Here is a 27,816-nt window from a genome sequence, read left to right as displayed (position 1 = left end):
GTCTGTGTGTCTTTCTGTGTGTGTGTGTGTCTGTGTGTGTCTCTTTATATGTGTGTGTGTGTCTGTGCGTGATGGTATGTGTGTGTGTGTCTGTGTGTGTGTCTGTGTAATGAGATGAAAGACGATAAGAGATCGTACTGTTTAACACATTCAGTCTCATACTGCTAAAAGACATTTAAATATCCAAACACACCAAGTCAAACTGGAGATGTCCAAAAAGTCTAACCCTAACCCCTAACCCTAACCCAAAAAGTCTAACCCTAACCCCTAACCCTAACCCAACAAGTCTAACCCTAACCCCTAACCCTAACCCAACAAGTCTAACCCTAACCCCTAACCCTAACCCAACAAGTCTAACCCTAACCCCTAACCCAACAAGTCTAACCCTAACCCCTAACCCAACAAGTCTAACCCTAACCCCTAACCCTAACCCAATAAGTCTAACCCTAACCCCTAACCCAAAAAGTCTAACCCTAACCCCTAACCCAACAAGTCTAAGCCTAACCCCTAACCCTGTCCAACAAGTCTAACCCTAACCCAACAAGTCTAAGCCTAACCCCTAACCCTAACCCAACAAGTCTAACCCTAACCCCTAACCCTGTCCAACAAGTCTAACCCTAACCCAACAAGTCTAACCCTAACCCCTAACCCTGTTCAACAAGTCTAACCCTAACCCAACAAGTCTAACCCTAACCCCTAACCCTGTCCAACAAGTCTAACCCTAACCCAACAAGTCTAACCCTAACCCCTCTACCAAACCAACTCTGCTTACCTAAACTTAACCATAACCGACCAGAATCTTAAAACAATTCCTAACCCTAACCCCTAACCCTAACCCAACAAGTCTAACCCTAACCCCTAACCCTAACCCAACAAGTCTAACCCTAACCCCTAACCCAAAAAGTCTAACCCTAACCCCTAACCCTAACCCAACAAGTCTAACCCTAACCCCTAACCCAACAAGTCTAACCCTAACCCCTAACCCAACAAGTCTAACCCTAACCCCTAACCCTAACCCAATAAGTCTAACCCTAACCCCTAACCCAACAAGTCTAACCCTAACCCCTAACCCAACAAGTCTAAGCCTAACCCCTAACCCTAACCCAACAAGTCTAACCCTAACCCCTAACCCTCTACCAAACCAACTCTGCTTACCTAACCCTTACCCAACAAGTCTAACCCTAACCCCTAACCCTGTCCAACAAGTCTAACCCTAACCCAACAAGTCTAACCCTAACCCCTAACCCTGTTCAACAAGTCTAACCCTAACCCAACAAGTCTAACCCTAACCCCTAACCCTGTCCAACAAGTCTAACCCTAACCCAACAAGTCTAACCCTAACCCCTAACCCTGTTCAACAAGTCTAACCCTAACCCAACAAGTCTAACCCTAACCCAACAAGTCTAACCCTAACCCCTAACCCTGTCCAACAAGTCTAACCCTAACCCAACAAGTCTAACCCTAACCCCTCTACCAAACCAACTCTGCTTACCTAAACTTAACCATAACCGACCAGAATCTTAAAACAATTCCTAATACCGAATCTAACTCTAACCCAATCCTTTTTTACTAACCTCAACTATTCTACCACTTAGCTAAACCCAACTATCCAAGATGAACTCTCCAGACCAAATCCAAAAAGCTGTATATTAGATTCCTTTTCCTGAGTGTAAAGGCGAGGGGAATACTAAGTGATGTGCGTCGGCAAGTGCACTGCCGTAGGTCTCTATACAACTGCAAAGTCGGCGGACGACGTGGGGAAAATCATGTAACTCTAACCCTCTAACCCTAACCTCTAACCCAATACGTGAAGATGTTCATGTGAGGCCAAATATGCATATTTACCTTTTTCACACATTGTATCATCTATCAACAAAGAGAAATCAAACAATTGCACACATATATACTGTATGTGTATTATTAGAATACATACACAGTATATACTGTATATATGTATTATTAGAATACATTTTACCTCACAGGCCACCTGCGTGTCCAGCTTAGTCTATGGCGCCCCCTGGTGCTCACAATGAGGACTTTTAAATGACATTTCATGTCATTTAGCTGACGCTTTTATCCAAAGCGACTTTCAGCCATGTTACATTCATACACTGTAGAGACAGCTACAGGGAACAATTCAGGGTTAAGTGTCTTGCTCAAGGACACATCGACTAGGGCGGGGATTCAACCTCCAACCTTTTGATTGAAAGACGGACCTGCTAACCACTGACCCACAGTCACACAAATTCAACCATTAACTGCCTTTAACTGTCTGGATTTCATCAAACTCATGAAATATATGTGAGTTTTTCAGCTGTCTGAGGAGACTTAAATATATATTTTAACGGACACTTTGTGCGAGCCTCAATGCAGTCAAGGTCCTTAAAGTGACTACGTGGTTCTTACTGTTCACTGAAACATGGTGGATCTTTACCAGAGGGGAACCCAGACACCAGTCATCTGGGTTTTATTGAGCACATTGTGTTATTATTATTGTTTATCCTGGGACTGAACTACAACCCCAATGATACCTTCAGTTCTGTTTCCTGAGCATCTCCTCATGTGTTCCTGGTATGAGGAGCTTCCTGATTGCATACATGTTTAGTTTGGTTCTATATTCACGGTGTACTATTAGAATAAAGTATGACATCTATTCGTAGATTCTTTACCTAGGATAGAAAATTTGAGGAAAGTGCCATGCATCAAAAATCTGTTGATTATTCTTGACAAGTTTACAAGCCAAAGACCTATTGTTTGTGTTTTTTTACAAAGAGTTTGAACTGTATATAAAAACTATTAAAAAGGCCATCAACACAGTGAGGGCATTGCCTGTGATATATGTACGTAATTACACAATGTAAAGCTTTAATGTCCCCTTATTCTTTTTCCTTATATTATTTATTGCCCCTGGCATGTTAGTTTAAATGTACATATTTAGCTTTTTCATATTGACAATTTGTGAAACTGTACATGTGCAATTGTTCAACAAATTGTACTTAACACCAGGTGTGCACAGGTGTGATGCATCCTGCTCATGATTAGTGTCACGTGATTGTTTATTTTAACAAAAGCTCTAATAAAATGAGACAATTACGGCAACAAAAATAAAAATGCTTTCATGTTGAGCTGAGAGGAGTTTTGTGGACGGACTTCACAATCACGTGAACGCATCACCGTCATTTAAATGAAGCTGCAATAAGAGAAGACGCGTCACATAACAGAGGACGTGACCACCATTACTTTAGGAAAGATGGCGACACTAGTTAATGTGAAGATGAGGTGTTCTTCGTTATTCGAGGCTAAAGCTCGTGATAACGTGTGGCTGAAAACTCCCGGGTCACCTGAACGCACCTGGCCGTCACGTGACCAAGGAAAAGAGCGCGACCGCGACACCTTTTCTCGGTTTGAGAAGCTAAAGAAATAACCGTAAAAACGTTAAAAGATGGATTCCGGCGACAGCCTCCGCGGCGTGGCGTGCCAGCTCTGCTGGGAGGCCTTCAGCCTGCCGGGTAGGACGTCTGCGTTCATCCTGGAGGGGTTTAAAAGAGGTTTAAAAGAGGTTTAAAAGAGGTTTCAAAGGTCCGCTAGGAGAAACTAGCGTTAGCTCAAATACAACGTAAATCCATCTGCAACCGTTGTAGGAAGACCTGAAAGAAAGCGCGTTAAAAAGTGATGAATAGAAGTATTTAATGCGCTTAACGCCTAACATGTAAAGTGTTTACGGGTCTCTTGACTACCGAGCCCACAGGTTGTGGTTTTCTTCGTGCTAGTTACAGTAAGTTCACCGGAAGGCCTCGAACTCTCGCGCCAACTCTGGTGATCAATAGTTTATAAATTGGTGTTAAAATACCGAAAGAAATATGTTGACTCCCCTCCATCATTATTATTATTAATAATAAATTATTGTTGTTACAGATTGTTGTTGAACTTGTAACTTAACTTAAACATAATGTTGTTTAAAAATAGTTAAATTGTTTGATTTAATGGATACAAATATATCAATAAAAACTGCATTTACATATTTTTTATTATATAATAAAAATATTATATATAATAAATAAAATATAAGAAAAACAAATCTAAAAATGAAATTAACAGGAAAAATATATATAAAATTCTCAATAAATATAATATCCATTCAGTGATGATAAATAAATAAATCAGCAACAAGAGTATATTTTTACTTTTTCTTAATTTCTACATCTAAACTATTCGTCAAATAGAAAATGCACCTACTCAGGATATTATATTTGGCCCTAGATATCGTACCATTGGAATAACTGGTTTTAAAGGCTCTATTACAGTCATAATCTGACCATCTGTTTTACCCACTCGGTCATTATATACAAATTACGGATGATGATGATTTATTAAAAAATCTCACCGTTTAAATAGTTTGTAAAAGCACAAATTAATGAATTTCTTCTTTCTAGAGGACGATTTGGACGGCAACCTCCCTCGTATGCTGTTGTGTGCCCACGTCTACTGCACCACCTGTCTGCTCTCCATTCACTGTGCCGGAGTCATCAGGTGTCCACAGTGTGAGGTAGGGAGCTTTACATGCCGGTTCCCCCTCTGTAAGATGAACTACATATTGCACAATATATATAATAATAGGCTACGCTCACTGAATGTTACGCATGACGGAGAATTACACAAAGTCCCGTTCATTAATTGTAAATGAAATGTTACGTCAATATGATAGAAACGGGTCATCTGACTAAAGTTCTGCTCAAAACGGAGGGCACGGAGTTATGAACACCAGTGTAAATAAATGGGAGTTTATTTATTTTTAATCAAATTTTGACCCTTAAGAATTTAAATCGTATACACACCGCCCTACAAAACATGTTTGAGGGAGAAATACTTTTAAGACCATGTATCTGGGATATTTACCTAAAACATTGTCAAAAAGAGACTAATATTTAATAAATGTACTTCTGGTGGCCGGCAAAAAGACTCACCAGGAAATGTTTTTCACAAGAGAATCTCACTCTGAATACCTGGATGGACGTTACAACGTGGAGAAGATAACTGCATCTGTCCACTACTAACTGGAACAGGGTCTCATACGCAACACCTCATAGACCTGATTTTATTTTCAGGAATCAATGAATGTACAATAGAGAATACATCACTCTCGAGTTATACATTGTTTTAGTTTAGTTTTTTCATTCGGTCTCTTTTGTGTTGTTTATTCTATGTTTTATACTTCTTGCTCTAAATATGTATAACTAAAATGAGCATCATCTAAAAATGTGCACATGCAATGTCAATTGTCTGAAAGACATCTTCAAATGTCTAATTGATGCCTACTACCAATAAAAAATGTTTTAAATTAATTTAAATGCAGAATCATTACCCAAATCCCCTTTTTAGAGGTTTCACGCATTCTGCTGTCAGGCTGGTTATCTTCGTCTTCTATCAGACATCCGACCATGACCTCGCTCGCCACCGTGGGGGGTAACCAGCCACCAATCGTTGGATTATCTCAAGGTTGTTCCCCCTCTGCAGGTCGTGTCCACGCTTCCTGAAGGAGGCGTGTTCGGCCTGCAGGAGGACAGCAGAATCATCGGCCTCATCTACACTTCTAAAATGAACAAGATGAAAAGGTACTGACTCACCTGTGGTTTAGCACCTTTTTTGAGCTCCTTATGTATCAGGTTGTTTAATGTATCTGTCTCTCTTTTAAAGATGTGACCGAGCGAGGACTGCCAACAAACACCAACTGTCACCATCCACAGACATTAACGACAATACTGAGGATGTGGAGCAGGTATGAACACGTCCATAATGTCAATGCTCAAACTAAAATAATTCCCTATAGCATAAAATAGATTTAATGCCGATAAATTGAGCTCTTGCTGTTGTATGAGGGGAAAAAAAATAATAATACAATTATATTATTATTATTATAAGCTCTTAGTGAACTTCTACAAACACATTCTATTTAATTGAAGGAAAACATTCTTTTCTGGCCACTAGGGGGCAGAAGAACTCAATCAAGCTGACAGCTCAAACATATCTCCTTTAAAATAGTTACTGCCAACAAGCTGCAAACATCAGAATGATGAAATATAGAATATATTTACTTTTGTGTGCATCCAACAAAAACGGAAGTATCAGAGAGAAACAATGGTGGTTATCAAATGTAATATTAAATGTAGCTTAATGACGTAGATGGAGAAGTCTCTTAAATTATTGTGAACGTGTATATAAATATAAATATTTCCTGTTTCCTGAGAATAGCCGTGGTTTGTAGCTGCAAGAGTTTTACAGAACGGGTGATCATGAAACTCGAGGACTCGGACAGAAGGATGAATGACGGAATTAATTCAGATTTAAACGCTTAATATTCTGGTTGTTTTCATTCAGCCAGCTGATATGAACCAGGATAAGAAGAAGAAGTTGGCCGAGGCGTTGACCCGGGCTGCAGAAAATCTCGCCGCTCTGCCAAACATCCACGAGGTGAAAGCCGCACTACACGCATGCTTTTCAGGGATGTGGTAAAATACAATATATGGTTATAGTGTGTGTGTATATATAGTTCTCTGAATATAAATCAGTGGATCAGACCAAGGAAATTACAATTGGTGAATCTCCAGCACAAACCAGATGTGATCAGAATAATAATAAAAAGGTGTGTGTGTGTGTGTGTGTGTGTGTGTGTGTGTGTGTGTGTGTGTGTGTGTGTGTGTGTGTGTGTGTGTGTGTGTGTGTGTGTGTGTGTGTGTGTGTGTGTGTGTGTGTGTGTGTGTGTGTGTGTGTGTGTGTGTGTGTGTGTGTGTGTGTGGGGGGGGGGGGGGGGGGTTCTGCTCTGCAGGCGCTGACGGTCCGTCGGGCCGAGCAGCTGAAGAGAGAGAGAGCTCGGCTGGAGCTGGAGATCACTCAAGCTGCAGACGAAGCGCTGCATGCGGTTCAGAAGTGGTGAGATGGGATGTTACGTTATTCATCCTCATGGGACTTTAGATATAAACTGTTCTCAAGGTCCTTGTGGTTCTTTACCGATTGTTTACATATGAGGTTCTCCAGAGTTTTACAGCAGTAGATGGAGCAAATGAATGTTCTGTTGTGGACGTATTTCAGACTCTTAAAAAAAGAGAGATTGTGTGACTGGTGAATCCAAATTAACGTTTTGATTTACACAGCACAAACTAGCTAACGGATGGAGGCAGGTTAGTGTTAACCCTAACCTGCCTCCATCCGTCTTTAATTCACAATATCTAAATAATAAATGAATCACTTAAACTGATATAGATTAATGTTAATAGCCTAAAACCTCGTACGACCACACTCCTAAACCGCCTGTCATTTGTTTGTCGACAGGAAGGATGTGCAGTTGAGTCAGCTGACCGCCGCGGAGGCCCGGTTCTCCTCCAGCCTGGCCCAGTGGAGCCGGGTCCAGAAGAGGAGGAAGGCCCTGGAGATCGCCATGCAGATGGCCAGAGAAGTGCAGCGGGTGCCCTCCCTGGAGCAGTACTGCTCCCTGGACAAGGTGGGACACGTCCTCGTGGGCACTGCCGTGCACGTCACAAACACAAGATGTAAAACACTGTTTTTATTATGTGGACCCAAAGGTTCTGGAGACGCTACAGGCTCCTGTGGATAAACAGTCCTACAATATTGAAGGCATCACTATGGACTCCGAAATGAGGTTTGTTCTTATTTAGGCCGTGTGTGTGTGTGTGTGTGTGTGTGTGTGTCAAATAAAAAGCACAATATTTAGAACTGCTGAGTTCAGGGGTCGGGTTACAAAATGATGTTGAATATCACAACTAACAATCTGTGTGTTCGTGTCCTAGCTGTGTGTTCCAGTCAGAATGTCTGAACCAGAGTCTGGCTTTGTCTCTGAAAATGGAAGTCGGCGTCCCAAAACAGTGAGTCCTTAAATATCTTTCATTTCATACAGACTATAGCTCAAAGAACTGACATAAAAATAAAAGCTCAACAATATCACTTAAATATGTCCGTTTAATAATAAATATATGAAATTAGATTATATTTTACTTTATTCATCCCCAGGGGGAAATTACGTGAAGCATTTTTACAAATATACACTAAAAATAAAATGGCAGGACACATTACATTTAATAATTTAAATAATAATAAAGGAAATGATAAAAATGAAAGTGTATACAGTGTATCTAAAGTATAAAGTGAAGCGGTGCAGGTTTATTGATGTTCAATTTGAGGAGGATCTGGCCAGAGGTGATTTATTACAAAGTCTAACAGCAGTGGGCAGGAATGTTCTCCTGAATGTTCTCCTGAATGTTCTCCTGAATGTTCTCCTGAATGTTCTCCTGAATGTTCTCCTGAATGTTCTCCTGAATGTTTTCCTGAATGTTTTCCTGAATGTTCTCCTGAATGTTTTCCTGAATGTTTTCCTGAATGTTTTCCTGAATGTTTTCCTGAATGTTCTCCTGAATGTTCTCCTGAATGTTTTCCTGAATGTTTTCCTGAATGTTTTCCTGAATGTTTTCCTGAATGTTCTCCTGAATGTTCTCCTGAATGTTCTCCTGAATGTTCTCCTGAATGTTCCTCTATCCCAGTGGTTCCCAAACTTTTTCTGTCAAGACCCCCTTTGATGATATAGGAACATTGGACGACCCCCCCCCCCCCCCCCCCCCCCCCGCGCTCTCTCGCTCGGGCGCGCTCTCGCTGGTTTTGCCACAGTCGGTCTGTGACATGAGCCGCTCTGGTGGCGTGGTTGGAACACAGTGCATGTCACGTCGGTTATTTTAGTACCACCGCGCCCCCCCTAGGGGTCGCGACCCCCACTTTGGGAACCACTGTCCTATGGGAATGATCATCCCAAGGCAGGAGGCCTCTTCCACCATGTTCACATCCTCCTCCTCCATGTCCACATCCTCCTCCTCCATGTCCACATCCTCCTCCTCCATGTCCACATCCTCCTCCTCCACCATGTTCACATCCTCCTCCTCCTCCATGTTCACATCCTCCTCCTCCATGTCCACATCCTCCTCCTCCATGTCCACATCCTCCTCCTCCACCATGTCCACATCCTCCTCCTCCTCCATGTCCACATCCTCCTCCTCCTCCATGTTCACATCCTCCTCCACCATGTTCACATCCTCCTCCTCCTCCATGTTCACATCCTCCTCCTCCATGTCCACATCCTCCTCCTCCACCATGTCCACATCCTCCTCCTCCTCCATGTCCACATCCTCCTCCTCCATGTCCACATCCTCCTCCTCCATGTCCACATCCTCCTCCTCCACCATGTCCACATCCTCCTCCTCCTCCATGTCCACATCCTCCTCCACCATGTTCACATCCTCCTCCTCCTCCATGTTCACATCCTCCTCCTCCACCATGTCCACATCCTCCTCCACCATGTCCACATCCTCCTCCTCCACCATGTCCACATCCTCCTCCTCCATGTCCACATCCTCCTCCTCCATGTCCACATCCTCCTCCTCCACCATGTTCACATCCTCCTCCTCCTCCATGTTCACATCCTCCTCCTCCTCCATGTCCACATCCTCCTCCTCCACCATGTCCACATCCTCCTCCACCATGTCCACATCCTCCTCCTCCATGTCCACATCCTCCTCCTCCATGTCCACATCCTCCTCCTCCTCCATGTCCACATCCTCCTCCTCCTCCACCATGTCCACATCCTCCTCCACCATGTCCACATCCTCCTCCTCCATGTCCACATCCTCCTCCACCATGTCCACATCCTCCTCCTCCATGTCCACATCCTCCTCCTCCACCATGTTCACATCCTCCTCCTCCTCCATGTTCACATCCTCCTCCTCCTCCATGTCCACATCCTCCTCCTCCACCATGTCCACATCCTCCTCCACCATGTCCACATCCTCCTCCTCCATGTCCACATCCTCCTCCTCCATGTCCACATCCTCCTCCTCCTCCATGTCCACATCCTCCTCCTCCTCCACCATGTCCACATCCTCCTCCACCATGTCCACATCCTCCTCCTCCATGTCCACATCCTCCTCCTCCTCCTCCATGTCCACATCCTCCTCCACCATGTCCACATCCTCCTCCTCCATGTCCACATCCTCCTCCACCATGTCCACATCCTCCTCCACCATGTCCACATCCTCCTCCACCATGTCTACATCCTCCTTCTCCTCCATGTCCACATCCTCCTCCTCCTCCATGTCCACATCCTCCTCCTCCTCCACCATGTCCACATCCTCCTCCACCAAGTCCACATCCTCCTCCTCCATGTCCACATCCTCCTCCACCATGTCCACATCCTCCTCCACCATGTCCACATCCTCCTCCTCCATGTCCACATCCTCCTCCACCATGTCCACATCCTCCTCCATGTCCACATCCTCCTTCTCCACCATGTCCACATCCTCCTCCTCCACCATGTCCACATCCTCCTCCTCCTCCATGTCCACATCCTCCTCCTCCATGTCCACATCCTCCTCCACCATATCCACATCATCCTCCTCCATGTCCACATCCTCCTCCACCATGTCCACATCCTCCTCCACCGTGTCCACATCCTCCTCCTCCATGTCCACATCCTCCTCCACCATGTCCACATCCTCCTCCTCCATGTCCACATCCTCCTCCTCCATGTCCACATCCTCCTCCTCCATGTCCACATCCTCCTCCACCATGTCCACATCCTCCTCCATCATGTCCACATCCTCCTCCACCATGTCCACATCCTCCTCCACCATGTCCACATCCTCCTCCTCCATGTCCACATCCTCCTCCACCATGTCCACATCCTCCTCCATCATGTCCACATCCTCCTCCACCATGTCCACATCCTCCTCCACCATGTCCACATCCTCCTCCTCCATGTCCACATCCTCCTCCTCCATGTCCACATCCTCCTCCTCCATGTCCACATCCTCCTCCTCCATGTCCACATCATCCTCCTCCATGTCCACATCCTCCTCCTCCATGTCCACATCCTCCTCCATCATGTCCACATCCTCCTCCTCCATGTCCACATCCTCCTCCTCCATATCCACATCCTCCTCCACCATGTCCACATCCTCCTCCTCCATGTTCACATCCTCCTCCTCCACCATGTCCACATCCTCCTCCTCCATGTCCACAACCTCCTCCTCCTCCATGTCCACAACCTCCTCCTCCTCCATGTCCACATCCTCCTCCTCCATGTCCACATCCTCCTCCTCTATGTCCACATCCTCCTCCTTCATGTTCACATCCTCCTCCTCCATGTCCACATCCTCCTCCTCCATGTCCACATCCTCCTCCACCATGTCCACATCCTCCTCCACCATGTCCACATCCTCCTCCTCCATGTCCACATCATCCTCCTCCACCATGTCCACATCCTCCTCCACCATGTCCACATCCTCCTCCTCCATGTCCACATCATCCTCCTCCTCCATGTCCACATCCTCCTCCTCCATGTCCACATCCTCCTCCTCCTCCATCATGTCCACATCCTCCTCCACCATGTCCACATCATCCTCCTCCATGTCCACATCCTCCTCCTCCTCCTCCATGTCCACATCCTCCTCCACCATGTCCACATCCTCCTCCTCCATGTCCACATCCTCCTCCTCCATGTCCACATCCTCCTCCACCATGTCCACATCCTCCTCCACCATGTCCACATCCTCCTCCTCCATGTCCACATCCTCCTCCACCATGTCCACATCCTCCTCCATCATGTCCACATCCTCCTCCTCCTCCATGTCCACATCCTCCTCCACCGTGTCCACATCCTCCTCCTCCATGTTCACATCCTCCTCCTCCACCATGTCCACATCCTCCTCCTCCACCATGTCCACATCCTCCTCCACCATGTCCACATCCTCCTCCTCCACCATGTCCACATCCTCCTCCTCCATGTCCACATCCTCCTCCTCCATGTCCACATCCTCCTCCACCATGTCCACATCCTCCTCCTCCTCCTCCATGTCCACATCATCCTCCTCCATGTCCACATCCTCCTCCTCCTCCATGTCCACATCCTCCTCCACCATGTCCACATCCTCCTCCTCCTCCTCCATGTCCACATCATCCTCCTCCATGTCCACATCCTCCTTCTCCTCCATGTTCACATCCTCCTCCTCCATGTCCACATCCTCCTCCTCCACCATGTCCACATCCTCCTCCTCCATGTCCACATCCTCTCCACATCCTCCTCCTCCTCCATGTCCACATCCTCCTCCTCCTCCATGTCCACATCCTCCTCCTCCACCATGTCCACATCCTCCTCCTCCATGTCCACATCCTCCTCCTCCATCATGTCCACATCCTCCTCCACCATGTCCACATCCTCCTCCACCATGTCCACATCATCCTCCTCCACCATGTCCACATCCTCCTTCTCCTCCATGTCCACATCCTCCTCCTCCTCCATGTCCACATCCTCCTCCTCCACCATGTCCACATCCTCCTTCTCCTCCATGTCCACATCCTCCTCCTCCTCCATGTCCACATCCTCCTCCTCCTCCATGTCCACATCCTCCTCCTCCATGTCCACATCCTCTCCACATCCTCCTCCTCCTCCTCCATGTCCACATCCTCCTCCTCCTCCATGTCCACATCATCCTTCTCCTCCATGTCCACATCCTCCTCCTCCATGTCCACATCCTCCTCCTCCACCATGTCCACATCCTCCTCCTCCATGTCCACATCATCCTCCTCCTCCATGTCCACATCCTCCTTCTCCTCCATGTCCACATCCTCCTCCACCATGTTCACATCCTCCTCCTCCATGTCCACATCCTCCTCCTCCACCATGTCCACATCCTCCTCCTCCATGTCCACATCATCCTCCTCCACCATGTCCACATCCTCCTTCTCCTCCATGTCCACATCCTCCTCCATGTCCACATCCTCCTCCTCCACCATGTCCACATCATCCTCCTCCTCCATGTCCACATCCTCCTTCTCCTCCATGTCCACATCCTCCTTCTCCTCCATGTCCACATCCTCCTTCTCCTCCATGTCCACATCCTCCTCCTCCACCATGTCCACATCCTCCTCCTCCACCATGTCCACATCCTCCTCCTCCACCATGTCCACATCCTCCTCCACCATGTCCACATCCTCCTCCTCCACCATGTCCACATCCTCCTCCTCCACCATGTCCACATCCTCCTCCACCATGTCCACATCCTCCTCCACCATGTCCACATCCTCCTCCTCCTCCATGTCCACATCCTCCTCCTCCACCATGTCCACATCCTCCTCCTCCATGTCCACATCCTCTCCACATCCTCCTCCTCCTCCATGTCCACATCCTCCTCCTCCTCCATGTCCACATCCTCCTCCTCCATCATGTCCACATCCTCCTCCTCCATCATGTCCACATCCTCCTCCACCATGTCCACATCCTCCTCCATGTCCACATCCTCCTTCTCCTCCATGTCCACATCCTCCTTCTCCTCCATGTCCACATCCTCCTTCTCCTCCATGTCCACATCCTCCTCCACCATGTCCACATCCTCCTTCTCCTCCATGTCCACATCCTCCTCCATGTCCACATCCTCCTTCTCCTCCATGTCCACATCCTCCTCCATGTCCACATCCTCCTCCTCCACCATGTCCACATCCTCCTTCTCCTCCATGTCCACATCCTCCACCATGTCCACATCCTCCTTCTCCTCCATGTCCACATCCTCCTCCATGTCCACATCCTCCTTCTCCTCCATGTCCACATCCTCCTTCTCCACCATGTCCACATCCTCCTTCTCCTCCATGTCCACATCCTCCTCCTCCTCCATGTCCACATATTCTCCCAGAAGAAATGTATCAATAATAAATAAGATTATTGATAATTTATAACTCAGATTTCTTTAATTTCAAATGTGTAAATAATTATTAAAACCTGATAAAGAATACATTTGCACCTCAAACTCAATCTCAATAAAAATGATACCGGCTCCATCTAGTGGTGCAAATCTATACAATGTTTTCTGACAGTTAACCACACTCTGTCTGCATTATCGGCAAATATAATTAGTCATTGACATCCCTATAACATTCAGTTTATTTATTTTTACTTTTATGAATATTACTTGTAAATGTTTCTAAATGAGCTCTTATCTTTCGTGTTTTTTTCTCAGGCAAAGTGCAAAGGAAAGGATCAGAAACAGTTTCTCCCCAAAACCGGAGCAGCAGAGCCCGGCAGCCAGCAGGCCGTCCTCGAGAGGCTCCTCCCCTCGGCACCGGAGCGCGACCTCCGAGCCTGAAAGTCCAGATGTAATTGTCGAGGAGCTTCTAATCGAGGGACAAGAGAAAGGTGTGTTGTCACGTGTTCCTGCAAGAGGTTTATTTTTAATTTATTTTTAAATAACATCCAATCAGAACGCTGGAGGCAGAAGAGAAACCTTTTTATTTGTTTTTGTTAAATGCTTCAGATCCTCCGGCAGCTGTCCCGCCCACCGGCCCCGAGCTGGCCAATGACAACGGGAGAATCCACAGCAGGAGGAATCAGTCGTTTGTCAACAAGAAAAATGGTTCATATCTTTATAACCTTTTACAATATGGGCCTGGAAATATAGGACAACCCACATTTTAATAGGACTTTTATCTCAGAACGTGTAGTAATCATGTAGTAATCTCTTATACATATTTATATATATATATCTCCTAGTCACCCAGTGGGTGGTGGTGAGCCACGTCGTGAATCCAAGTAACTTCTACGTCCGCTACGTGGCCGAGAAGAGGGAGAGCGAGATCCTGTCCAAGAAGATCAAGCACTTCTGCTACCGAGACAGTTGTTGCTTCACCTCCAGGGACACGGTGGAGACGGGTGGGTGTGGAAGTGACGGAGGAAGTTAAAGCATATTATTATTATTATTATTATTATTATTATGTTATGTGGGGCCGGCCGGAAAAAACACCCAGTAGTTTACATATTTATTATATAATAATATGTTACAGAATATATTATCTAAGCAGTGTTGGTTCTGTTTTTGATATCTGTCCTATTTCTTGTGATAATAAACTGTATTATATCATAAATAATTAACTAAAAATGTAGTCATTCATTTCTTTACGGTTCTGTCCCAAGGAGAATACTCTTTATTATTATTAATAATGATAATAAATATAGATTTTGATCGATATAATAAAATGCATTGTGATTACATTTTTGTCCAGCTCTATTTATATATAGCAATAATAGTTAATGACTTTACGGTCTTTAATGATTTGAGTCTTAAGAGTTTTCTCTCTCCAGCTCACTGGGTCTACTGGTCCTACTGGTTTCCTCTGCTTCAGGCTCCCTGATCTTTGTGAAGTCGGAGGAGGGGGTCTGGTGTCGGGCCAACTTGGTGGAGGTCTTTCAGATCGGATGCGTGGAGGCCGTGAAAACCTGCCAAGTCTCCCAGCTGGCCAGAGTCCTGGTCTTCTTGCTGGACTCGGGCCTCGGCCAAAGCCTCGTCATCCAGGGGTACGCGAGAAACGGCAAACATCATTTTAAAGATGAACAAAACCAAGATGCATGACAAGTCGTGCAGTTCTTTAGTCTCTGCACAGGTTTACCCCTGAATTAAATAATACATTTCTGCATAACTTGCACATATCTTTCCACACAGATGGTTTCACTTTTCTGTACTTTGAATATTGCACCTTGGTATCGCTTCCAACGTGTTAATTAAACATCTCTTCCAGTGAGGAGGGAACCCCCGAGTCCGCCCTGAAGGCAATGAATGGCCAGCTGAGGAAGGTGGGGAAGGGCGTGAAGGTGGAGCTGGACTACTTCGCTCCTCAGGCCATCCGGTGTTCACTCAAAGACCTGGTCCCCTACGATCTGGTGAGACCGCTGAGCTAATACAGTTCATTCAGGTAACTCGGGGTCGGCTGTAGCTCATGGGGGTCGTCCCGTAACTACGAGGTCCCCGGTTCGATCCCCGCTCTCCCCATAGTTCGTGTTTAAGTGCCCTTGAGCAAGGCACTGAACCCCTGGGCGCTTCAGTGCAGCCCACTGCTGCTTAATAACTAAGGATGGGTCAATGCAGAGAAGAATTTATCAATAAAGGATATATTATTATTATTATTATTATTATATTAACTCAGGCGAACACTCAATGACATTATTCAAGAAAAATGAAGCTGTTTTATCCCTGAAAACAGAAGCATGTGATTGAGTCGGCTCGACATGTTGCCGTGTGCTCCGTTGTGTTGCTGCTCGGTGTTCCTCTGCAGGAGGTTGTGTGTTTACTCTGCGTGTGGTTGCTCAGACGAAGGGCTGGAGCAAAGAGGCGCAGTTGGAATTCGTCGGCGTGGTCGGCTCTGCAGCGGTGGAGATGCGGCCTTTGGGTCGGGACCGGGACTCTTTGCTGGTGGACCTGAGGAAAGCGCCCATGGACCAAGCTAGTGACGTGCCCGTCTCCGTCAGAGAGTACCTGGTCTTCATCGAAGTGGCCAGGTGAAAACCTGTGATTGTCATCATTAGCCTGTACTCGATGTAGTGTTACCGCCTCTTTGCTGTGCTCTTAGGTTTTACTCCCCGGTGAAGTTGGGCAGGAGGCCTCTGCTGTACTACTCTGCTCAGTACCCCAAGATCAGCATGGAGCTCAATGCTGTGGTGTCCCACATCCACAGCCCTGCTGACTTCTACATTCAGCTGGTAGTGTGTGTGTGTGTGTGTGTGTGTGTGTCATACCTGCAAACTTGTCGCTTTGAAATCAAAATGTCATCCACGTGAATCGTGTAGATTGTTTTGGGGGGGCGGGGTCAACTGGCCAGCGTTTCTGAAAATGGAGTGAGACGAGGAGAAAAGGTGATCATCTTTGATGTGATGTATCTTGGCCAATCAGCGTTAAGATGTCTCCAGCGTCTTCATTAGGGGGTTAGCTTGAATGTCAGCCCGCAACATCTACTATTGCACGGTGTATCGATACTAAAAAGGTACAACGGTGTATGTTTAAAAAGATACGATTTTGCATATTTTTAGTATCGATAATACATTAAAATAGTGCGCAATCAGAGCGCACGCACTGTTCCGCTCCCTGTCATGCTGCCTGCAGACAAGGGGGCGGGGCTACCCTCACTCACAGCGAGTGTGTGTGCAAGAGACGTGGGAAGACAGTGAAGGAAAGTGCGTGTGTGTGTGTGTGTGTGTGTGCGTGCTCAAGCGAGGCACAGATGCCAGCGATGTAGTTTAGATTAACCCTCCGTTTACCTTTTTTCATTGTCACATCTCCTTTTTCATCCCCTGTTCTTCTCAATGCCACCACCACCACAAGGTTGACAACATGGAGTTTGTGTTGCTCTCAGCGAAGATCCAGGATTGTTACAATGCGACTCGAATGACGGGAGAAGACGACGACCTGAGGATCTACTGCCCCGTGATCGAACAGGCCTGTGTGGCCCTCTATGAGGACAAGCTGTGGTACAGAGCTCAGGTCATAGGTGTGTGTGTGTGTGTGTGTGTGTGTGTGTGTGTGTGTGTGTGTGTGTGTGTGTGTGTGTGTGTGTGTGTGCTAATGATTTCAATGCTGTGGATGACTTGACTGACGCTGCCGTTTGGCAAACAAACCGGAAATATAGTCACTAAAGTGTGTGTGTGTGTGTGTGCAGGTCATCCAGGGGGCAGAAAGGTGGAGGTGCAGTATGTTGATTTCGGCAATAAGACAATAGTGTCGGTCAGCGACTTGAGGAAGATCAAGGATGAGTTCTTCGCCATTCCTTCCAGGGTGAGAACACTTGTAATGTCACGGGGCGTTACGCAATAAGACTCGCCCTCGGTACCAGGTGTAGTTTTCCTCTGCAGATAGTACCTCTCAGAACCTCGACGGAGGTGATGAAATATCTCCCAGGTCCCGCCCTCAACTTTGTATGGATGGAAAACCCAAGAAGGAGCGAGTCGAGCTGTCGACGTTTATTGACGTTTATGTTTCCCCTGTTGAGCCGTGCTGGGTGAAGTCAACAGGAAGTGTCTCCTCTTCTGGCCAGGCCATCCACTGCTGTCTGTCCGATGTGGTTCCTCTGGACGGAGACACCTGGAGTGACGCCTGCAGCAACAGATTCATCAGCCTGGCTCACCAGAAACTGGTCACTATCATGGCGACAGGTGTGTGTGTGTGTGTGTGTGTGTGTGAGAGACTGTCGACGGGTATGGTTAGGATTCTATTGACACTCTTTTTTGATTATTTTTATTCGGAAAAAAATTATCACACATTGACTGGACTCGCATGTAGAAACACTTTGAGTCTTTGTCTCCTGCCATCATGTGAGTCTCACGCTCCACTGAGCCAGAGACAGAGATACAAAGGGAGAGAGACCGAGATAGAAAGATAAAAAAGAGACTAAGAGAGGAGGTTTGAGGATGTCTCGCTACGGGATGAAAAAAGAGTATTTTACTAACTTGGAGCCGATTCTCGCCTAGAACTATCTAGAAGTAACAAAGTATTTGTGCGTTTCTGTCTTCGTGTGTCAGATGCTCAGCATGTATCTTTTGATATTGCATCACTTGTTTTTATCTCCATCTTCATGTTCTTCCCCGGAACCCTCCAGAAAAAGTTCCGAAAACTGAGCCTCTGCCAATCAAACTGTTTGAGAGCGGCCTGAACGGACCGTTGGACAACATCGCTGAGCTGCTGGTCAACGAGCAGCTGGCCTCCTTCAAACAGGGGTGAGACCTAGAAGCCTCTGCTTCGTGTGTTAAAGCTGCATTCTCTCTCCTGACCACCAGGGGGCGACTCTGGTTGTATAGAAGTCTATGCTTCATGGGTTAAAGCTGCATTCTCTCTCCTGACCACCAGGGGGCGACTCTGGTTGTATAGAAGTCTATGCTTCATGGGTTAAAGCTGTGTTCTCTCTCCTGACCACCAGGGGGCGGTTCCTCTGGTTGTATAGAAGTCTATGCTTCATGGGTTAAAGCTGCATTCTCTCTCCTGACCACCAGGGGGCGACTCCTCTGGTTGTATAGAAGTCTATGCTTCGTGTGTTAAAGCTGCATTCTCTCTCCTGACCACCAGGGGGCGGTTCCTCTGGTTGTATAGAAGTCTATGCTTCATGGGTTAAAGCTGCATTCTATCTCCTGACCACCAGGGGGCGGTTCCTCTGGTTGTATAGAAGTCTATGCTTCATGTGTTAAAGCTGCATTCTCTCTCCTGACCACCAGGGGGCGACTCCTCTGGTTGTATAGAAGTCTATGCTTCATGTGTTAAAGCTGCATTCTCTCTCCTGACCACCAGGGGGCGACTCCTCTGGTTGTATAGAAGTCTATGCTTCATGGGTTAAAGCTGCATTCTCTCTACTGACCACCAGGAGGCGACTCCTCTGGTTGTATAGAAGTCTATGCTTCGTGTGTTAAAGCTGCGTTCTCTCTCCTGACCACCAGGGGGCGACTCCTCTGGTTGTATAGAAGTCTATGCTTCATGTGTTAAAGCTGCGTTCTCTCTCCTGACCACCAGGGGGCGACTCCTCTGGTTGTATAGAAGTCTATGCTTCATGTGTTAAAGCTGCATTCTCTCTCCTGACCACCAGGGGGCGACTCCTCTGGTTGTATAGAAGTCTATGCTTCATGTGTTAAAGCTGCATTCTCTCTCCTGACCACCAGGGGGCGACTCCTCTGGTTGTATAGAAGTCTATGCTTCATGTGTTAAAGCTGCATTCTCTCTCCTGACCACCAGGGGGCGACTCCTCTGGTTGTATAGAAGTCTATATAAATGACTCTACTTCTCTTGATGTATTCCCTCAGTAAACATTGTAAACATTAGTTTTTGGTCTCAATCTCTAGTTTCAAGTCTTCTTCAATACAGAATGATGTTCATTTAGTAAATTATGGTCATTTAGAGTCAAACAGACCATAAACCGGGGTATGCTTTAGGGGCGGGGCTTTGTTTGTTCTGTTTTCTGAATAGAGTCTGCCGGGCTAAAGCATCTCCTCCCTCCTTTCTGCAGACTTGAGTCGCCGGCTGCCGGTGAGCCGGCCGTATGGGACGCTCCACTTGAGCTCGCGGTAACCACGGAGGGCGTTGCCGGGGAGCCGGTAGACTTCCTGCCTCAGCTGAAGCTCCTCGATGAACTCAAAGACCTGAAGGTCCGCGTCAGCCACGTCAACTCCCCGAGCAGCTTCTACGTCCAGTTCGTCCAGTTCAACGCTCAGCTCAAGAGGTCAGCTAGAAGACCACGTTATTAAAGGATTCATGTTGACCTTTGACCTTTTGATACTTTATTTATCAAATGTGAAGATTTGATGATTCTCTTTTTTATATATTGTTGTGAATATAAAGTTTACATGTTTTGCATTTCTAGAAAGACATGAACTAATAATTTTATGTATTTGCATTCGACGCTTTGACACATTTCAGGCTTTAAAATGTCACCGCGCACTCTGGAAGATTTGAATCTCTTGTTCCTGACGACGTATAAACGATTCCTCGTTACTCTTCTGGTATTTTAGATTATTCATGTTATTTATGTTGTTACTTATCAACACGAGAAACAAAGTGTTTTACACGACAACAAGAATCCAATGCCATACACACATTTCCATATGCGTGTGTATATATGTATTACCGGTGTATGTATATATATATATATATATATATATATATATATATATATATATATATATATATATATATATATATATATATATATATATATATATATATATATATATATATATATATATATATATATAAATAAAATAATCTCCCGATCCCGTGTGTTTCAGGATGTGTGAGCTGGTGAAGGAGTGTGAGCTCCTGGAGCACCAGGACCTGGTCTGGAAGGCAGACCAGTACTGTGCTGCCAAGGTCAACGGGGTCTGGGAGAGAGGACGGGTCGTCTCCCACGACTCGTCCAGAGACTTCGCTCAAGTATAAAAACTGATCGTCTTCTTTACGCCTTTTTAATTTATCGGGTTTTCTTCATAAAAACACACAATTCACTTGATCAGTAAATAAACAATATTATTAAACATAATAATTAATCTAATATCTATTTTATATTCATATAAAACATCTGGATTCATTATAGTTCATCACCAACACTACATTTTACTAGATTACGCCTGAATGCATCATGAGAGCGTTACCATTTACCTTCAGCCAGTACTCATGTTCACTGAGCAGAGCCTGAACGCATCATGAGAACGTTATCATTTACCTTCAGCCAGTACTCATGTTCACTGAGCGGAGCCTGAACGCATCATGAGAATGTTATCATGTACCTTCAGCCAGTACTCATGTTCACTGAGCAGAGCCTGAACGCATCATGAAAACGTTATCATTTACCTTCAGCCAGTACTCATGTTCACTGAGCGGAGCCTGAACGCATCATGAGAACGTTATCATTTACCTTCAGCCAGTACTCATGTTCACTGAGCAGAGCCTGAACGCATCATGAGAACGTTATCATTTACCTTCAGCCAGTACTCATGTTCACTGAGCAAAGCCTGAACGCATCATGAGAACGTTATCATTTACCTTCAGCCAGTACTCATGTTCACTGAGCAGAGCCTGAACGCATCATGAGAACGTTATCGTTTACCTTCAGTCAGTACTCATGTTCACTGAGCGGAGCCTGAACGCATCATGAGAACGTTATCATTTACCTTCAGCCAGTACTCATGTTCACTGAACCTGAACGCATCATGAGAATGTTATCATTTACCTTCAGCCAGTACTCATGTTCACTGAGCCTGAACGCATCATGAGAACGTTATCGTTTACCTTCAGTCAGTACTCATGTTCACTGAGCGGAGCCTGAACGCATCATGAGAACGTTATCATTTACCTTCAGCCAGTACTCATGTTCACTGAGCAAAGCCTGAACGCATCATGAGAATGTTATCATGTACCTTCAGCCAGTACTCATGTTCACTGAGCAGAGCCTGAACGCATCATGAAAACGTTATCATTTACCTTCAGCCAGTACTCATGTTCACTGAGCGGAGCCTGAACGCATCATGAGAACGTTATCATTTACCTTCAGCCAGTACTCATGTTCACTGAGCAGAGCCTGAACGCATCATGAGAACGTTATCATCTACCTTCAGCCAGTACTCATGTTCACTGAGCAGAGCCTGAACGCATCATGAGAACGTTATCATTTACCTTCAGCCAGTACTCATGTTCACTGAGCAAAGCCTGAACGCATCATGAGAACGTTATCATTTACCTTCAGCCAGTACTCATGTTCACTGAGCGGAGCCTGAACGCATCATGAGAACGTTATCATTTACCTTCAGCCAGTACTCATGTTCACTGAGCAGAGCCTGAACGCATCATGAGAACGTTATCGTTTACCTTCAGTCAGTACTCATGTTCACTGAGCGGAGCCTGAACGCATCATGAGAACGTTATCATTTACCTTCAGCCAGTACTCATGTTCACTGAACCTGAACGCATCATGAGAATGTTATCATTTACCTTCAGCCAGTACTCATGTTCACTGAGCCTGAACGCATCATGAGAACGTTATCATTTACCTTCAGCCAGTACTCATGTTCACTGAGCGGAGCCTGAACGCATCATGAGAACGTTATCATTTACCTTCAGCCAGTACTCATGTTCACTGAGCAGAGCCTGAACGCATCATGAGAACGTTATCATTTACCTTTAGCCAGTACTCATGTTCACTGAGCGGAGCCTGAACGCATCATGAGAACGTTATCATTTACCTTCAGCCAGTACTCATGTTCACTGAGCGGAGCCTGAACGCATCATGAGAACGTTATCATTTACCTTCAGCCAGTACTCATGTTCACTGAGCAGAGCCTGAACGCATCATGAGAACGTTATCATTTACCTTCAGCCAGTACTCATGTTCACTGAGCGGAGCCTGAACGCATCATGGGAACATTATCATTTACCTTTAATATGCTCCCATCGTACTGTCGTGAACATTAGTCCGTTAAATATTACGTCTTAAAGGTTCTTTTGAATTTCTAACGGCAACTTCGTGTCTGCTGGCACCAGGTGATGCGCTGTGACCATGGCAACGAGGTGAAGCTCCACGTCAGCGACCTGCGACCCCTTCTGTCCTCCTTGACGGGCTCTCTGGCTCTGGAGTGCACTCTGACTGACATCAGGTCACACACACTCTCTGACATCAGGTCTCACACACTCTGACTGACATCAGGACTCAAACACACTTGTCTGTTTCAGGCCCGCTGGAGGCCGACCCACCTGGTCGGCGACGGCCTGCGACTTGATCTCCTTCTACCTGACCGGAGCCTCGGCTGTTCTGACCATCAAGGTCTTCCTCGCGCCGTTTGTCTCCTTTTCCCTTTTTACCTCCATCGAGTGCGCCTCCTTTCGCTGCCGCTCTTACCTACTTTCCTCCGTCTCGTTGTGCAGGAGCTGACGGACGAGCGCCCGGTGCCCGTCACCCTGTTCTGCTCCAACCAGATGGGAAAGTTCGTGAGCATCGCCGACTTTCTGGCCAGCGAGGGCCTCGGCCTCCGGGAGAGGAAACCAAGGTGAGCTACCGACAACCACCTGCTGAGAGAAGGCAGCTTTAACACGTGAAGCAGAGACTTCTATACAACCAGAGGAGTCGCCCCCTGGTGGTCAGTAGAGAGAATGCAGCTTTAACACATGAAGCATAGACTTCTATACAACCAGAGGAGTCGCCCCCTGGTGGTCAGTAGAGAGAATGCAGCTTTAACACATGAAGCATAGACTTCTATACAACCAGAGGAGTCGCCCCCTGGTGGTCAGTAGAGAGAATGCAGCTTTAACACATGAAGCATAGACTTCTATACAACCAGAGGAGTCGCCCCCTGGTGGTCAGGAGAGAGAATGCAGCTTTAACACATGAAGCATAGACTTCTATACAACCAGAGGAGTCGCCCCCTGGTGGTCAGGAGAGAGAATGCAGCTTTAACACATGAAGCATAGACTTCTATACAACCAGAGGAGTCGCCCCCTGGTGGTCAGTAGACAGAATGCAGCTTTAACACATGAAGCAACAGCTTCTTTGTTTTTCGTTCTTCTTTCAGAGATGCCGACGTTAACAAATCCAAAGAAACTGATGCACAGTCTCCGGTGAGTGAGACCCAGACTGACTGTTCTGATGGCGACAAAAGACAAGTTCCCACAGTTCCTTGTGTCCTTCCTCGGATCTCCCTCGTCTCCTGTCCAAAACCAGCCCCCCGCACCATTACGTCTGCTGAGAAGGTGACCTCACAGTCTCTAAACCAGAAGCCATCTTTAAATGCATAGAACAGTCAGCCACTAGGTTCAATGTGTTCAATGGAAGACAGAAAAGCCAATACTGTTCCTAAAATTTCCTACTAACTTTAGTCTGAACTAAACCTGGAGAAGCAGCACAACAAACTCCCAGAAAACTCTTTTTACATCTGTTTGCTATTTATTAATCAAATATCTTGCACTGTAACTATGCTTATATTTTATACACGTATCTTGTTATCGTTCCCTGTTTAAAACACAATTGCTTTCTTCGAAGGGGTCATACCGATAAACTTAATAAAAGATGTCGGCCTTTGACGGACACTTTTCAGAATATAGTGTTGCACATGAATAAAACAATAATCCACCTTGGTCCATACTTGAGTGGGAACAGGTAAAGACCGGGTTGTACCGCCCGCCGGAGCTGCCGGGCCTCGGCCCCGTCGAGATGAGGGTCTCTGCCATCGGAGAGGACGGTGTCATTTACACCACCACCCAGAATGCAGGTAAATCCCAGAGGAACGCTCTTGTGTTGGAGTGAAATCCTGTTTTCATTCATCATCGCTTGTTTTTGCGTGTCCAGAGTGCCAGCTGGAGCGACTCAGGGAGCGGATCCAGCAGAGCATGAAGACGCTGCCCCGGCAGAAGCCCTACACCTGGAAGACGGTGCAGGGCTGCGCCGTCATCGGGCCAGACATGCTGTGGTACCGAGGACAGCTGCTGGAGGTGCTGGGAGGACACGTTAAGGTCAGCGTTCACTGACGTATGAGGAGGAAATGACTCCTCAGTGAAGTAGTGGCCCGCCCTGTCGATGACACGTCTTTTGGTGCGTTACCAGGTACAATACGTGGACTCCGGCCTGGTGGAGAACATCCCGGTAGTCCACGTGTACCCCGTGCTGCTGTGTGATGACATCCCTCAGCTCTGCATGTCCTGCCAGCTGCACAGCATCAACCCCGTGAGTGAGTGAGTGAGTGAGTGAGTGAGTGAGTGAGTGAGTGAGTGAGTGAGTGAGTGAGTGAGTGAGTGAGTGAGTGAGTGTGTGTGTGTGTCTCCATGATTTCTTATTAAGAAGATACAATTGTTTAGTTTTATGTTCTTCACTCTCTGAGGTGGGTGGGCAGTGGCAGCGGGACGCGGTGGCCTTGATGCGGAAGCTGCTGCTGAACCGCCGCGTGGACATGAACGTCACGGTAGAATAACCTAACTCCTCCTTTAGTGAAGCTTTATACTCGTGCACCTCCGGGCTGTTTACACCGTGACATGTCTGAGGACTTCTTTAATTAATTTTTAGATGCAAGTAAATATTTAGCAGCCAAATTGAAATAAAAAGCATAAATGCCTTTTTGCGATATAGCGCAAGTATTATGTGTGTGTGTGTGTGTGTGTGTGTGTGTGTGTGTGTGTGTGTGTGTGTGTGTGTGTGTGTGTGTGTGTGTGTGTGTGTGTGTGTGTGTGTGTGTGTGTGTGTGTGTGTGTGTGTGTGTGTGTGTGTGTGTGTGTGTGTGTGTGTGTGTGTGTGTGTGTGTGTGTGTGTGTGTGTGTGTGTGTGTGTGTGTGTGTGTGTGTGTGTGTGTGTGTGTGTGTGTAGGAGCTGCCAGCTGACCCGAGGGGACCCCTCACCGTTGAGCTCTTCCTGGACGGGCTGAGCCTCAACAGGATCCTGACTCACCACGAACACGCCTCCATGGACCGGACCGTCTCGCCACCGAAGGTCCGTTTGTGAGGATGATGATGAGGAGGAGGATGAAGCAGCAGCCCTCCCTCAGTTCCTTCAAGAGCGTTTGTTTGTCTCCACAGGGACACTCCGAGTCGCCTCCTGCCCTCCTGAATAAGTGGGACATCGACATTCAGGTGAAGCTGTAGTTTAAAGCAACACACACGACATCCTGGCATCCGCTGTGTAGGGATGGCTATCGTTTGGGTTTTTTCCAATACGTGCGCTAAACCGATAGTTTTAAAACGATACCGGTGCTAAACGTTGCCTGAATACGATACTTAAAAAAAAATTAAACACAAAACGACGATTGCCGACATTAAAAAATCACCGTGTAGCAGTTTGTATATCGATGACATCGCCGTGCAGTTTGCTCAAAGCTTCGTGTGGATTTTTCGGAGCAGCGTGGACGTAAAATGTTTTTCCGAATGTCGTGATCAGAGTGAAACTCTCGGCGGTGAATCCAGTGACTCGTGTCTTGAGTCGTGTGTGTGAGGCTCTGATTCGTGTCCTTCAGGGTCTGAGGGGCCCAGAGGAGCCCATGCTGGGGCCCTTCATCTACCCCAACCTGCCTCAGGAGGGAGAGCCGTTTCAAGTCAAGGTAAAGCACCTGCGGACCCCCAACGAGGTGAGCGTTTATTTATTGAGTGACCAGCTGAGTGCTCAATAACAACAACAACAGCTGATGCTGAATGTGCTCCTCAGCTGTTCCTGTGGCCGCTGGAGGGAGCAGCTGATGTGGAGGTGGACGGAGAGACCCTGGACGAAGCGCTGACCCGAATCAACGCCGACATCGGCGCCGCAGAGCATCTCGCCGACTTCCATCTTGGTGACGTTTCACGTTTATCTGCACACAACAAACATGACTGATATTAAATGTTCTGGAAACTTTAACTTCAACGTGCAGATGATCAAACATTCATGTTTTTACATGAAGTTGTGGAGTCAAAAATAATTAAACATTTTTTTATTTATATACATTAGACATTCTGAATAGAAAGTACAGTAAAATGCTAACAGCACAGGAAATGAGGATTCCTCAAATATTGATATCTTATAATGGCACCAATAAACTTTCAAAAACATTTTCACCTCGATCAAAAAAATAATAATAATGTAATCCTAAAATTGACTTTATTCAAACTATATAAGCTTTAATTGTAGCAATAAAAGGAGATGTTGTAAAGGTTCTGACTTCCTGCTTGTGGCTGCAGGCGGTCCGTGTCTGGCCGAGTACAGCGACGGGAAGTTCTACCGAGCCCAGATCAACAAGTTCAGCGGCGTGGAGCCCGTCAGGGTCCTGGTCCAGCACGTGGACTTCGGCTCGGAGGACCCGCTGCCCACCAGCAGGTACGAAGCTCCGTCGCTCGCCGGCGTCGGTCGACCCGACAAGTGCTGCAGGGTTCATGACCTCGGTCCCTCGTGTGGTTCCAGGCTGCGCCGGATGCCCGCCGAGCTGCTGCGGTTCCCGCTGCAGGCGCTGAAGGTCCGAGTGGCCGGCTTCAAGGCGCCAAGCGGCAGTGGGCAGGAGGACATGCTGTCCTACAGCCCAGCCTGGAGCCTGAAGGCCACCATGGACATGCTGGACATGCTGCACGGAGACATCACCGCCTCCATCGTGGTGAGCTGGGTTACCTTTTGTCCTTTGGGCTCCGCCCCCTCAAAGTCGGTTAGTTCAAATGGGGCAATAAAAACTTAATTACATGCATCTCGATATCAGAGACGTGACCTCTTCGTGTTGTTGTTGTTGTTGAGGCGCGGGAGCCGGAGCTCACGGTGCTGCTGTACAACGAGGCCGGGGAGTTGGTCCATCTCCCTCTGGTGAGCAGCGGCCTGGCGGAGTTGGAGTGAAGTCATCACGTCTGATCGTAAAGCTCCCATTTAAACATCATTACTTTGTTTTATATCAATAGATTATAATATGTAAGCAGCTAAATCAGTCTTGTTTCCTCGCTGACTTCCTGTTTCACATCTTCATTTCTTTTGTTTTGTGAATTCTGACCA

At 46.7% G+C, this 27,816-nt stretch overlaps 1 protein-coding gene across 1 annotated transcript; it reads left to right on the top strand.

Annotated features, from left to right (window-relative positions):
• Positions 1 to 3,442: 3,442 nt before the first annotated feature.
• rnf17 (ring finger protein 17) lies at positions 3,443 to 27,663 on the top strand. The gene is made up of 37 exons (XM_034561689.1): positions 3,443 to 3,509; positions 4,434 to 4,546; positions 5,515 to 5,612; positions 5,695 to 5,776; positions 6,376 to 6,468; positions 6,824 to 6,927; positions 7,327 to 7,495; positions 7,578 to 7,654; positions 7,803 to 7,877; positions 14,064 to 14,239; positions 14,358 to 14,456; positions 14,594 to 14,752; positions 15,223 to 15,394; positions 15,616 to 15,757; positions 16,185 to 16,372; positions 16,444 to 16,573; positions 17,193 to 17,358; positions 17,527 to 17,642; positions 17,902 to 18,019; positions 18,463 to 18,580; positions 19,855 to 20,067; positions 20,633 to 20,777; positions 22,881 to 22,993; positions 23,070 to 23,160; positions 23,262 to 23,383; positions 23,906 to 24,083; positions 24,490 to 24,601; positions 24,679 to 24,842; positions 24,934 to 25,053; positions 25,208 to 25,288; positions 25,687 to 25,809; positions 25,896 to 25,949; positions 26,330 to 26,440; positions 26,518 to 26,641; positions 27,027 to 27,162; positions 27,247 to 27,433; positions 27,568 to 27,663. The coding sequence occupies exons 1-37, from the start codon at positions 3,443 to 3,445 to the stop codon at positions 27,661 to 27,663; spliced, it is 4,632 nt and encodes a 1,543-aa protein (XP_034417580.1).
• The last annotated feature ends 153 nt before the right edge of the window (positions 27,664 to 27,816 follow it).

Source organism: Cyclopterus lumpus, chromosome 21, assembly GCF_009769545.1.
Source record: "Cyclopterus lumpus isolate fCycLum1 chromosome 21, fCycLum1.pri, whole genome shotgun sequence".
Lineage (NCBI taxonomy): Eukaryota > Metazoa > Chordata > Actinopteri > Perciformes > Cyclopteridae > Cyclopterus > Cyclopterus lumpus.
This window is presented reverse-complemented; position numbering and strand designations above follow the sequence as displayed.